A 14134-nucleotide genomic window follows, 5' to 3' on the forward strand; every position below is an offset into this window, starting at 1 on the left:
TAGTAGAGGCGGGGTTTCACCATGTTGACCAGGATGGTCTCGATCTCTTGACCTCGTGATCCACCCGCCTCGGCCTCCCAAAGTGCTGGGATTACAGGCTTGAGCCACCGCGCCCGGCCTATATATAATTTTTAATTACATATTGTTAAAGCTGAGAGCAAAGTTTGTGTAATTTTTGGCATTTAAGATATATTAGTGCTTTTTTTAATGCCTAGTCATTGCAATTTGACTGCTTCCATAACTGAAGGAAATAATTAAGTTTTAAGTTTAAAAAGTTATCTGAAATTAAAATTCAATAAAGTTTGATTGAATCCAATAATTAATTTGGTTAGTTGACTTCTATCAGCTCATGAGAGTTAATAATACACATTATATCACAGGTATCAAGTTCAGTGTTGTCATATTGATAACTTGAAATCAGTCACAGAGTATTCACACACAGCAGTGCTACAAATCAAGACCTTTTTTCAATCTAGACAGATGACTGTTAAACACTTATCAGCATACCACTGGTTTCTTTTTTAAAATCTGCATTTTTAAATAGATAAATACTAAAATTAATACCCAAAAGTTTTATGCTTTTATTTCTAGAAAATAACATGAAATTCTGGAATAAATAAAAGGGCTTTGGTTTATTTTTGAGTCAGGGTCTCACTCCCATTGCCAAGGCTGGCATGCAGTGGCACAATCATGGCTCACTGCAGCCTCGACTTCCTGGGCTTAGGTGATTCTCCCACCTCAGCCTCCTGAGTAGCTGGGACCACAGGCATGTGCCACCATGCCTGGCTAATTTTTTTGTACTTCAGTAGAGGCAGGGTTTTGTCATGTTGCCAAGGCTGGCAAATAAAAGTTTTAATAGGAAAATTCTGAACTATTTCACTTTTTAAAAAATTTATAGGTCAAAATTAAATGGGAAAAGCTAATTGACAACTAAGTCAGATTTACCATTTTACAAATTTACTAAACAAATTTCTTCAATTATTTTTAGTAATAATCATTTAGAGATGGATACTTTGGTTCCCCTAAGTTTTAGCAATATAGCTATTTGGACACTGACTTTTCAGTGTTCTTAAAGCAGCATATACTAAAGCAAATAGTTTATTATTTAATCTAACACAAATAATATACATTTACATAAGCTTTGAGACATAGAAAATTTAATTTTTTGGAAAGACATACCCCATCATGTCACCAAATTTCTTTACTGGCTTAACTTTAGTCCAGTCAATTTCAACAGTCAGAACTAAGTTATTTGACCACTGAACAAAAGGTTCAGTAAGCTACTCATATTTAATTGACTTTTTTTTTTTTAATTACTGGTGGCCCTTCTGTTTTTACTCAGCATGCTCACTTCTAAGCAAATTTCAACTAAGCTTCAAACTGAAAATGCCTTTCAAAATGACATTCAAATAAGAAGTCTTAGTATAACACCCTCCTCCTGTTTTCCTACCAAAAAAACTTTTTGTTTGCCATGTTTTTAGAAGCACATAGTATACACATTAGTTTTGACTACTGATTTACAGGTTATATTTTTTAAATAATACAAATAATCAAACTTCAAATTAATAAATACTAGATTTTTAAAAACAAAAGTGAAGGGCTTCTTATCTAGGCAACAATTAAATGGATCCATATGTGCTCTCAGCCCAGTGAGCAGCATGTCAGTCTCAAATGGATCTGTGTCTTTACCTTGAACTGCTATGAACCTGCATAAAATATTAAAGCATATCCAACAGGGAAAGTCTTATTTTGACATGGAAGCAAGTCCATCAATAACTTACCCATATTAAAAACAGAAAAGCCAAGATGGTTCTCAAAATTTTAAACAACTAAATAAAACTCAAATTTGACCTCCCTGTATATAAAAGTAGAACATAGGTAAACTATTTTTAAATCTCAAACCTGACTGTTTACTGACTTCTCAGTAAATATACATCATTTACTTTTATGTGCTTCTCCATGATGATGTCCCAACTCCTTTTTCATTGGAAGCACTGACCCTATCCCTAGTGCAGTCTGAAGTACCACAGCTGGGGGCTCTCCAAGTAAGCCTGGTTTCTACAAAAGAAGAAAAAAAAGTAAGATTTTTGCCCATGGCCGTAAGATATAACCTTAAAAAAGCTACACATGTGAACATTTGTAAACAACCTGATTCACAGCCTGGTTCTAGAAAAGAAATGAACTGATTTTAAGAGAAAAAAATGATACCATACTTACATTATTAGTATGAATATTCTCAAACTTCATTAATTGCTGTTGTGCCAGTGGTATATGAGAAAGATTCTGAAGGAATAAATTAGAAGTATTACCCATAACTGAGCTCTGTGAAAATGACAAAACATTGTTAGTCTTGAGAAGTTACTTGTTGTATAACCCAATTCATTTTGAAGTTCAATTCTCCAGTCAATCTGAGTAAAAGTAATTGCTTCTAAACATAATATTTCCCTTTCCAACTTATCAGGCAAAGCTAATTATTTCTGTTAATAGTATACAGAAAGGGGCCATGCAGTCATGAAATGAATTCTATATTCTTTCACCCTTCTTCCCCTCCTCTCACCCCTTTTTGGTTTCAATGACAGTGACATTCTATTCATTCATTTATTTATTTATTCACTTAATCATTCAACAAAGATTTATTGAGCACTTTCTATGTGCCAGACACTGTGTTGCTTAGTGAGAAATACAATAAGATCTGCCCTCATAGATCTTAAAATCCCCTAAGGAAGGGAGCCATTAGTTAATCAAAAAACATATGATTACACATGGTAATCATATGAAGGAAAAATACAAGGGGCTTTGAGAATAGTGGAGGAATTTTATTTAGCCTGGGAGATTCAAGGAAGGTTTTTTTGGAGGAACTAATTCCTGTACTGTGATCTGAAGGCTGTAGTTGAAATCTTGGGGGAATTAGGTGATGATGGGGTAGAAATATTCCAGGAAGAAGAAGCAGCAGAAGCAAAGACCAAAGGAAGAGAAAACAAGGTCCTTTGAGGACCGAAACCAGGCTGTTGTAGTGAGACAGTGATGTGCAGTGAGTTGAGAGGCAGGAAGGGCCAGCTCAAATATATGGGCCTTAAAGACACAATTAGCATTTTTGTCTTTCTCTTAAAACACAGAGAATATTATCAATACTCTGAACTTCCCCTCTCATGTCACTCTTCGCTCTTTATTTTAATATGTTTTCCCTACTGGTTAAAATTATATAATAACATAGACTTTAAATATTACATTCCACACCATAGCCTCAATGATGACCACAACGTCTAATACATATATGTCAGATACTGAAAATACATTGAGTGAATGAATAAAAACTCTATAATGTATCACCAAGTCCTGTGTTAAATTCTAAAGATGGAAAATTAAAGCTGGATTTAGGACCAGACATTCATTCATTCAACTTATTTTAAACATCTATTATATATTGTTTGATTTGTAATTATGATTCTATGTTCTTAAACAGCACCTGAAATTAATGAGTAATGTTTATCTGTAATATTATGGACATTTAAATCTACAAACACACATTTAAAATACTCATCTAAAAAGGTAGGAACCATATACTCTATTGTCATATAGAGAGTTTTTTAATAATATTCATTAAATTTTAAGAATTAAGCATTACTGTTCATTTATATTTTCTTTCTAGGAAGACTTTTTTGAGTTAAGACCACATAAGAAGCCCTGTTTTGAACAACTGATCTATTATCTAGTAAAAATATACCACTTTCCTTCTTAATGCCATACAAATTGAAATCAATAATACTTATTGTGGTATATAATTATACTGCTTTGATTAGCTTAACTGAATCTGATGTACTCATTATGATTTTACATAGCTATATTTATTAAAGATTTTCTTTAAAAGCAAAATACTCATTTAATTTCTTGAGAACTTTAAGTGTTAAGAACAAACAAAATATTCACTCCAATTTTTTTTTTTTTTTTAAGACAACGGAGTCTCACTCTGTTGCCCAGGCTGAAGTGCAGTGGCATAGTCAGCCCACTGCAACCTCTGCCATGCTGCCCACCCCGCCCTGGGTTCAAACAATTCTCCTGTCTCAGCCTCCTGAGTAGTTGGATCTACAGGTTCGCGGGTCCACGCCCAGCTAATTTTTGTATTTTTAGTAGAGATGAGGTTTCACCGTGTTGGCCAGGATGGTCTCCATCTCTTGACCTTGTGATCTGCTCACCTTGGCCTCCCAAAGTGCTGAGATTACAGGTGTGCGCTACCAGGCCCAGCCCAAATAGCTAATGCTTCAGTACTCAATGTTATTTACCTACCTGATGTGCTTTATTCAAATGTAAAAATGCAGGAGAGATAGATGGATTCATCAGATGTGGCAAGCTGTGAGGTGTTCCAAGAACTGCTTTGAGAAAATAAAAGTAAAAATTTTAATATATATATATATATATATATACATATATATATGGAATTAAAAATTAAAAAAAAAACTTCGAAAAGGGTAAATGAATATTTCTTTAAACTATTAACAAATCCACTGAAAGTTCAATAACATAGTGGCCTTGTCATTGGTCAAAAGTGATAGGTATCTTTCCCTGAGATTCAACCCTGGAATTTGTTTTAAAATTCAAAAGCCTTTCTGTCATAACTGTAAAACTCCACACCTAGGCTTAATATTCTCTAGAATTTAGTGCAACAAAATATGTCCACGTTTTAATAAGCACAATATTCATTTAATTCATGTTACTTACTCAGCTTTTTTTTTTTAGTTATTTCAGGGATTTTGGCAGAGGGTAGGAGTAGGGGACAAGATACAATCCTTGTTCTTGAAAAGCTTACATAAAATCCAATTGAGAAGACAATATATGTACACAAAAATATTTACATAATAAAATTAAAAGAAACTGCAAAACTGTACACAGAGATAAAACGAATAAATGGTAACAATACTCATAACCAAGTCTAAGAGTCTAAATGCCAGAGTACATTTCACAAGGGATGCTTTTAGAATGGAAAACTGGAAAGAGAAAAAAATTATGTTTCAAGAACTATGGTAGTACACCTGTTATATAATTCTAGTCTCATCAGTTGTTCTAAATTTTTTTTCTGCAATTTAGACTAACTCTGTTTATTCCTGTGAACCAACCAGTAATCTGGCTGTTGCTGAGAAGAAACAAGAGGGATGGGTAATGTAAAAGTCTATATCAATATTCTAATTCTGGACATGCAGTGGAATCAGCTAGCAACCCCATATCAGCTTGGTTTCCAACAGTTGCCCAGTTTGTGGAAAGCCTTTTGATTTAGTTTACTTGGGATAATATTGCTGATTTTGCTCTACTGTTGTGGAATATGTTGCTGTTATACTCTTTGTGTAGAAATGTAGAATAAGCTTACTGAATGTTTTCTTTCTTTTTTAAATTTAAGATGGAGTCACACTCTGTCGCCCAGGCTGGAGTGGAGTGGCGTGATCTCATCTCACTGCAACCTCCACCTCCAGGGTTCAAGCGATTATTCTGCCTCAGCCTCCCAAGTAGCTGGGTAGGTGCATGCTACCATGCCCAGCTAATTTTTGTATTTTTATAGAGACAGGGTTTCACCATATTGGCCAGGCTGGTCTTGAACTCCTGACCTCAAGATCTGCCTGCCTCAGCCTCCCAAAATGCTGGGATTACAGGTATGAGCCACTGCACCCAGCCCTGAATGTTTTCTTAAATCAAACATTTATTAATCTTCCAGACATCACCTTTTGTTGGAACTCAAGAGTTACAAATGGTCCTCAACATACTGACGCTTTCTAACTGAGCTCCTCTGTACCCTGAATACAAGAGACCCTAATTGGCAGAATATCATAGTCCCTATTCAGCTCTCAAGAAGTTACAGAAGATGGATCTTCATCCCTTTACAATCCTTATGATTAAGGGTTCTCTTACAAAAGGGAGGGGGATGTGTCAAAGGTGTGTGAACCACAGTGCCTCCGTCTTGAATAGAAGCTAGGTAAAATAAGGCTGAGACCTGCTGAGCATTCCCAGTAAGTTAGGCATTTTAAGTCACAGGATGAGACAGGAAGTTAGTGCAAGATACAGGTCATAAAGGCCTTGCTAATAAAACAGGCTGCAATAAAGAAGCCAGCTAGGAGAGAGAGGATCCAAGATGGCCTATTGGGAGCAGCTCAGGATTGCAGCTCCCAGCGAAAGCGCAGAGGGTGAGTGGACGCTGCATTTCCAGATGGATTTTTATTGCCCACAGACCAGGAGATTCCCAGGTGGAGGAGCCCTATGGGTCACCAGCACAGTGGGTCTCCCCTCAAAATACATGGGTCTGGGCGCCGTTTTAGCTGGCGATTGGAGCTCCTGGGAGGCAGAGTCGCCCCTTCAACTGATAAAAAGGGCACTGAAACAGGGAGGCAGCCCAGGAGATTCCCAGGCAAAAAAGCACCAGGAATCCCCGCCCGGCTGTTTCAGTCTGCGCAGTGGGTCGCTGCATGGGAAACTACACAGATCCCGGCGCCTTTTCAACAGGCGACTGGAGCGCCTGGGAGAGAGAGTCGCTCATTCAACTGAAAAAAAAAGGGGACTGAAACAGGGAGCCAGGCCAGGAGACTCCTGGGCAAAAAGGGGCCACGAGCCCCTAGTGAGGCTGTTTCAGCCGGCACAGTGGGTCTCTGCACAAAATCTCACACAAATCTGGGCACCTTTTCAACTGGTGACTGAAATGCCTGGGAGACAGAGTCACCCATTCAACTGAAAAAAAGGGGGCTGAAACAGGGAGCTAGGCCAAGAGACTCCCCGGCGAAAAAGCGCCATGAGTCTCCAGTGGCTGTTTCATCCAACACAGCGGGCCTACACACGAGAAATCATACAAATCCGGGCGCTGTTTCAACTGGTGACTGGGACGCCTAGGAGACAGAGTTGCCCGTTCAACTGAAAAGAAAAGAGGCATCTGAGGCAGGGAGCCAGGTGATCAGGCTCGGCCAGTCCCAACCCCACAAAAAACAGCAATCTGAAACGCCCTGGATTGAGAGTTTCACAGTAAGCACAGTGGAAGCCAGGACAGTCCAGCTCTGTGGGGGAGGGACGTCTGTCATTACTGAGGCAGTCTACCACTACCGAGGTAGTCCACCATTGCTGAGGCAGCCCCCTTTGCCGAGGCAGCACGCCATTACAGAGAGAGTCCGCCATTACAGAGGTGGGCTGCGATTGCCGAGGGAGTTCTAACTATGCTCCTATAAATAGGACAGCAGGGAACTTCACACAGTAGCTGGGTGGAGCCCACAGCAGCTGAGCAAAGCCTCTGCAGGCAGACTGTGACTAGGCTGCCTCCTTACTAGGCAGGACAGCCCTGAAAAAAGGCAGCAGCACAACAGAAACTTATAAATAAAGCCCTAACTCCCAGGGACAGAGCACCTGGGGAAAAAAAAAGGCATTTATGAATTCTGCTGAAGCAGACTTAAACATACCTGTCCAGCATCTCTGAATGGAACAACAGAGCTCACAGCTCAGCACTTGAGCTCCTATAAAGGACAGACCAGACTGTCTCCTCAAGCAACTCCCTGACCCACATATATCCAAAGAGCACTTCATAAAGGAGAGCTCACACTGATATCTGGCAGGTATCCTTCTGGGATAAAGATAGCAGAAGAAACTAACATCAACCCTTACTGTACTGCAACCACTGCAGGTGATCCCCAGGCAACCAGGGCCTGGGTGGACCTCTGCAGTCCTACAGCAGAGGGGCCTGACTGTTAGAAGAAAAACTGAGAAACAGAAAGAAATAACTTCATCATCAACAATCTGGACGTGCACTGAGAGACCCCATCTGAAAATCAACAACTACAAAGATGGGAAGAAACTAGGGCAAAAAGGATGAAAACACCCAAAACCAGAATGCCTATCCTCCTACAAGGGATCACAACTCCTCACCAGCAAGGGAACAAGGCTGGATGGAGAATGAGTGTGATGAATTGACAGAAACAGGCTTCGGAAGGTGGGTAATAAGAAACTTCTCTGAGCTAAAAGAACATGTTCTAACCCAATGCAAAGAAACTAAGAACTTGAAAAAAGGTTTGAAGAAATGCTAACGAGAATAAATAGCTTAGAGAAGAATATAAGTGAACTGATGGAGCTAAAAAACACAACACAAGAACTCCGTGAAGCATACACAAGTTTCAAAAGCTGAATTGACCAAGCAGAAGAAAGGATATCAGAGATTGAAGATCAAGTCAATGAAATAAAATGAGAAGGCAAGATTAGAGAAAAAAGCGTAAAAAGAAATGAAAAAAGTCTCCAAGAATACGGTACTATGTGAAAAGATCTAATCTACGTTGGATAGGTGTACCTGAATGTGATGGAGAGAATGAATCCAAGCTGGAAAATATTCTTCAGCATATAATCCAGGAAAACTTCCCCAACCTAGCAAGTCAGGCCAATATTCAAGTCCAGGAAACACAGAGAACACCACAAAGATATTCCTCAAGAAGAGCAACCCCAAGGCACACAATCATCAGATTCACCAGGGTTGAAATGTAGGAGAAAATGCTAAGGGCAGCCAGAGAGAAACGTCGGGTTACCCACAAAGGGAAACCCATCAGACTCACAGTAGACCTCTCAGCAGAAATCCAACAAGCCAGAAGAGAATGGGGGCCAATATTCAACATCCTTAAAGAAAAGAACTTTCAACCCAGAATTTCATATCCAGCCAAACTAAGTTTCATAAGCGAAGGAGAAATAAGATCCTTTATGAACAAGCAATTACTCACAGATTTCATCACCACCAAGCCTGCTTTACAAGAGCTCCTGAAATAAGCACTGAACACAGAAGGGAACAACCAGTACCAGCCACGCCAAAAACATACCAAATGGTAAAGAGCATCGACACAATGAATAAACTGCATCAACTAATGGGCAAAGCAGCCAGCTAGAATCAAAATGGTAGGATCAAATTCACAGATAACAATATTAACCCTAAATGCAAATGGGCTAAATGCCCCAATCAAAAGACATAGACTGGCAAATTGGATAAAAAGCCAAAACCCATCAGTGTGCTGTATCCAGGAAAGCAATCTCGCATGCAAGGATACACAAAGGCTCAAAATAAAGGGATGGAGGAAGATTTACCAAGCAAATGGAGAGCAAAAAAGCAGGAGTTGCAATTCTAGTCTCTGAAAAAATAGACTTTAAACCAACAAAGATCAAAAGACACAAAGAAGGACATTACATAATGGTAAAAGGATCAATGCAACAAGAAGAGCTAAGGATCCTAAATATATACGCACCCAATACAGCAGCACCCAGATACATAAAGCAAGTTCTTAATGACTTACAAAGAGACTTAGACTCCCACACAATAATAGTGACAGACTTTAACACTCCACTGTCAATATTAGATCAACGAGACAGAAAATTAACAAGGATATCCAGGACTTGAACTCAGACCCAGACCAAGCAAACCTAATAGACATTTACAGAACTCTCAACCCAAATCCACAGAATATACATTCTTCGCAGCATCACACCACACCTACTTGAAAATTGACCACATAATTGGAAGTAAATCACTCATCAGCAAATGCAAAAGAACAGAAATCACAACAAACAGTCTCTCAGACCACAGTGCAATCAAGTCAGAACTCTGAATTCAGAAACTAACTCAGAACTGCACAACTTCATGGAAAGTGAACAACTGGCTCTTGAGTGTTGACTGGATAAACAATGAAATGAAGGCATAAATAAAGATGTTCTTCGAAACCAAGAATGAAGACACAACATACCAGAATCTCTGGGACACATTTAAAGCAGTGTCTAGAGGAAAACATATAACAATAAATGCCCACATCAGAAGCAAGGAAAGATGTAAAATTGACATCCTATTGCCAAAATTGAAAGAGTTTGAGGAGCAAGATCAAAAAAACTCAAAACCTAGCAGAAGACAAGAAATAACTAAGATCAGAGCAGAACTGAAGGACATAGAGACACAAAAAACCCTGCCAAAAATCAATAAATCCAGGAACTGGTTTTTTGAAAAGATCAACAAAGTAGACCACTAGCCAGATTAATAAAAAAGAAAAGAGAATAATCAAATAGATGCAATGAAAAATGATAAAGGGGATATCACCACAGATTCCACAGAAATACAAACCATCATCGGAGATTATTATAAACAGCTCTATGCACATAAACTAGTTAATCTGGAAGAAATGGATAAATTCCTGGACAATGCATTCTCCCAAGCCTAAACCAGGAAGAAGCTGAAACCCTGAATAGACCAATAATGGGGTCTGAAGTTGAGGCAGCAATTAATAGCCTACCAACCAAAAAAAGCCCAGGTCCAGATGTGTTCACAGCCGAATTCTACCAGACATACAAAGAGGAGCTGGTACCATTCCTTATGAAACTATTCCAAACAATCCAAAAAGAGGAAATCCTTCCCAAATCATTTTATGAGACCAACATCATCCTGATACCAAAACCCAGCAGAGACTCAACAAGAAAACTTCAGGCCAATATCCATGAGGAACACAGATGCAAAAATCTTCAATAAAATACCGGCAAATCAATTGCAACAGCACATCAAAACTTATCCACCATGATCATGTAGGCTTCATCCTGGGGATGCAAGCCTGGTTCAATATATGCAAGTCTATAAACGTAATTCACCACATAAACAGAACCAAAGACAAAAACTATGTGATTATCTCAATAGATGCAGAGAAGGCCTTTGACAAAATTCAACAGCCCTTTATGCTAAAAACTCTGAATCAACTAGGTATTGATGGAACGTATTGCAAAATAATAAAAGCTATTTATGACAAACCCACAGCAATATCATACTGAATGGGCAAAAACTGGACACATCCCCTTCAAAATCTGGCACTAGCCAAGGATGCCCTCTCTCACCACTCCTATTCAATATAGTGTCGGAAGTTCTAGCCAGAGCAATCAGGCAAGAAAAAAAAATAAAGGGTATTCAATTAGGAGAGGAAGAAGTCAAACTGTCTCTATTTGCAGACAATATGATTGTATCTTTAGAAGACCCCATCGTCTCAGCCCAAAATCTCCTGAAACTGATAAGCAACTTCGGCAAAGTCTCAGATACAAAATCAACGTGCAAAAATCTCAAGCATTCCTGTACACCAATAACAGGCTTAAAGAGAGCCAAATCAAAAACGAACTGCCATTCACAATTCTTATAAAGAGAATAAAATACCTAGGAATACAACTAACAAGAAACGTAAAGGACCTCTTCAAGGAGAACTACAAACCACTGCTCAATGAAATAAGAGAGGACACAAACAGATGGAAAAACATTCCATGCTCATGCTTAGGAGGAATCAATATTGTGAAAATGGCCATACTGCCCAAAGTAATTTACAGATTCAACCTCATCCCCATCAAGCTACCAATGACCTTCTGCACAGAACTGGAAAAAACCACCTTAAACTTCATATGGAACCAAAAGAGTCCACATAGCCAAGTCGATTCTAAGCAAAAAGAACAAAGCTGGAGGTATCACACTACCTGACTTCGAACTACACTACAAGGCTACAGTAATCAAAACAGCATGGTACTGGTACCAAAACAGAGATATAGACCAATGGAACAGAGCAGAGGCCTCAGAGGCAACACCACACATCTACAACCATCTGATGTTTGACAAACCTGACAAAAACAAGCAATGGGGAAAGGATTCACTGTTTAATAAATGGTGTTGGGAAAACTGGCTAGCCATGTGCAGAAAGCAGAAACTGGACCCCTTCCTGAAACCTTACACGAAAATTAACTCCAGATGGATTAAAGACTTAAACATAAGACCTAACACCATAAAAACCCTAGAAGAAAATCTAGGCAAAACCATTCAGGACATAGGCATAGGCAAGGACTTCATGACTAAAACACCAAAAGCATTGGCAACAAAAGCCAAAATGGACAAATGGGACTTAATCAAACTCCATAGCTTCTGCACAGCAAAAGAAACAATGATTAGAGTGAATCGGTAACCAACAAAATGGGAAAAAATTTTACAACCTACGCATCTGACAAAAGGCTAATATCCAGAATCTAAAAGGACTAAAACATATTTATAAGAAAAAAAACAAACAAGCTCATTCAAAAGTGGGAAAAAAATATGAACAGACACCTTTCAAAAGAAGACATATATGAGGCCAACAAACATACGAAAAAATGCTCATCATCACTGGCCATTAGAGAAATGGAAATCAAAACCACATTTTCTTTATCCATTCATCTGTTGATGGATACTTAGTCTATATCTTGGCTACTGTAAATAGTGCTACAATAAACATCAAGATGCAGATATCTCTTCAAGATATGGATTTCCTTTTCATTTTGTTGTTGTTTGTTTTTTTGAGATAGAGTCTCACCCTGTCACTCAGGCTGGAGTGCAGTGGCATGATCTCAGCTTACTGCAACCTTTGCCTCCCGTGTTGAAGCCATTCTCATGTCTCAGCCTCCTGAATCTCTAGGATTATGGGTGTACACCAATATACCCAGCTGTTTTTGTATTTTTTTAGTAGAGACAGTTGGCCAGGTTGGTCTCGAATTCCTGACCTCCAGTGATCCACTTACCTCGGCCTCCCAAAGTGCTGGGATTACAGGTGTGAGCCACTATACCCAGCTGGGATTTCCTTTTCTTTGGATAAATATTCATTAGTGGTTTGCTGGATCTATATAGTAGTTCTATATTTGTTTGTTTTTTTTTTTTGAGAAACCATCATACTGTTTTCCATAATGGCTATACTAATTTGCATTCCCTCAGCAGTGTGAGGATGTTCCCTTTTTACCACATCCTCACCAACATGTATTATTTGTTTATATTTTTGATAATTAGAATTAGCCATTCTAATTGGGGTGAGATGATATCTTATTATGGTTTTGACTTACATTTCCCTGATGATTACTGATGATGAGCATTTTTTGTATACTTATTAGTCATTTATATGCCTTCTGAGAAATATCTGTTCAAATCTTTTGCCTATTTTTAAATTGGATTATTTGTCTTTTTTTTTGCTATTGAATTGCTAGAGTTCTGTGTGTATTCCAGATAATAATCCCATGTCACATGAATAATTTCAAATGTTTTCTCCCATTCTACAAGTTGTACTTGTTCACTCTATTGATTGTTTTTCTCATTGTGCAGAAGCTCTTTAGTTTAGTAAAATCTCATTTGTCTATTTTTTACTTTGTTGCCTGTGCTTGTGAAGTGTGACCTATAACGCCTTTGCCCAGATTAATGTCCTGAAGTGTTTCCGCCATGTTTTCTTCTAGTAGTTGTACAATTTTTGGTCACACATTTAATTTTTTAATAGATTTTGAGTTGATTTTTATTTATGGTGAGAGATAAGGGTCTAGTTTCATTATTTTACATATGAACATTCCATTTTCCCAGCATAATTTATTGAAGAGGCTGTACTGAAATTATTTAAGTCAAGTAATATTTTCTCCAATTTTCTACACTTAATTCCCTGTTGCTTGCAGAAGAGTTCTTTCTGTGTACCAGTTTTTCCACTCAGAAATTACTTTTTCCTCCTTGAAGTAGATAATAGAATTCTAAATGAGTCCTCTTCCATATATCCTCACATTATTGTAACTCTCCTAAAATTATGCTAGAATTAAACATTCCCTCCAGTCCCGTATACTCTGGGCACTGCCTCCTTTGCTAGAGAGAATATTGAAAACTGTTCAATTGAATAGTTTCCTATGTTGTCTCACTGATACAATTCTACTCCTGAAACCAAGAATTTGTACCATTCTTGTCTTCTGAGGTGGTCCCAATGTAGACTTAGATAGATAGTAAATAATTTCATTGTAATGAGGATTTGTTTCATTCATTTATTTATTTAATCTTTCATAGTACAATGTTTTTTATTTTGCTTACATATATATTGCAAGAAGATGTTACCAGGACCGGACACAGAGAGAGAGAGAGAGAGAGAGAGAGAGAGAGAGAGTGTGTGTGTGTGTGTGTGTGTGTATGTATGTGTATGTGTGTGTATAATTTTGTATATTATTATTTTGAGATGGGAGTCTCCCACTGTCAGCCAGGCTGGTGTGCAGTGGTGCAATCTCAACTCACTGCAACCTCTGCCTCCCTGCTTCAAGCAGTTCTCCTGTCTCTGCCTCCCAAGTAGCTGGGATTACAGGCATGTACTACCAT

At 38.3% G+C, this 14134-nt stretch overlaps 1 protein-coding gene across 4 annotated transcripts in view; it reads right to left on the reverse strand.

Moving 5' to 3' along the window:
* The window catches only part of RAVER2 (ribonucleoprotein, PTB binding 2), a 118717-nt gene that overhangs the window by 37236 nt on the left and 67347 nt on the right, over window positions 1-14134 (reverse strand). For 2 of the 4 annotated variants that reach the window (XM_037743110.1, XM_017541531.2), the window contains exons 6-8: window positions 4285-4370; window positions 2218-2322; window positions 1944-2058 (exon numbers count right to left, since the gene is read on the reverse strand). In XM_037743110.1, the coding sequence (XP_037599038.1) occupies window positions 1944-2058; window positions 2218-2322; window positions 4285-4370 (306 nt within the window). The remainder of the gene's footprint in view (window positions 1-1943; window positions 2059-2217; window positions 2323-4284; window positions 4371-14134) is intronic. The other 2 variants (XM_017541532.2, XM_017541533.2) reach the window with 2 other exon arrangements.

The sequence above is a fragment of the Cebus imitator genome, unplaced genomic scaffold, assembly GCF_001604975.1.
Source record: "Cebus imitator isolate Cc_AM_T3 unplaced genomic scaffold, Cebus_imitator-1.0 Scaffold135, whole genome shotgun sequence".
Classification (NCBI taxonomy): domain Eukaryota; kingdom Metazoa; phylum Chordata; class Mammalia; order Primates; family Cebidae; genus Cebus; species Cebus imitator.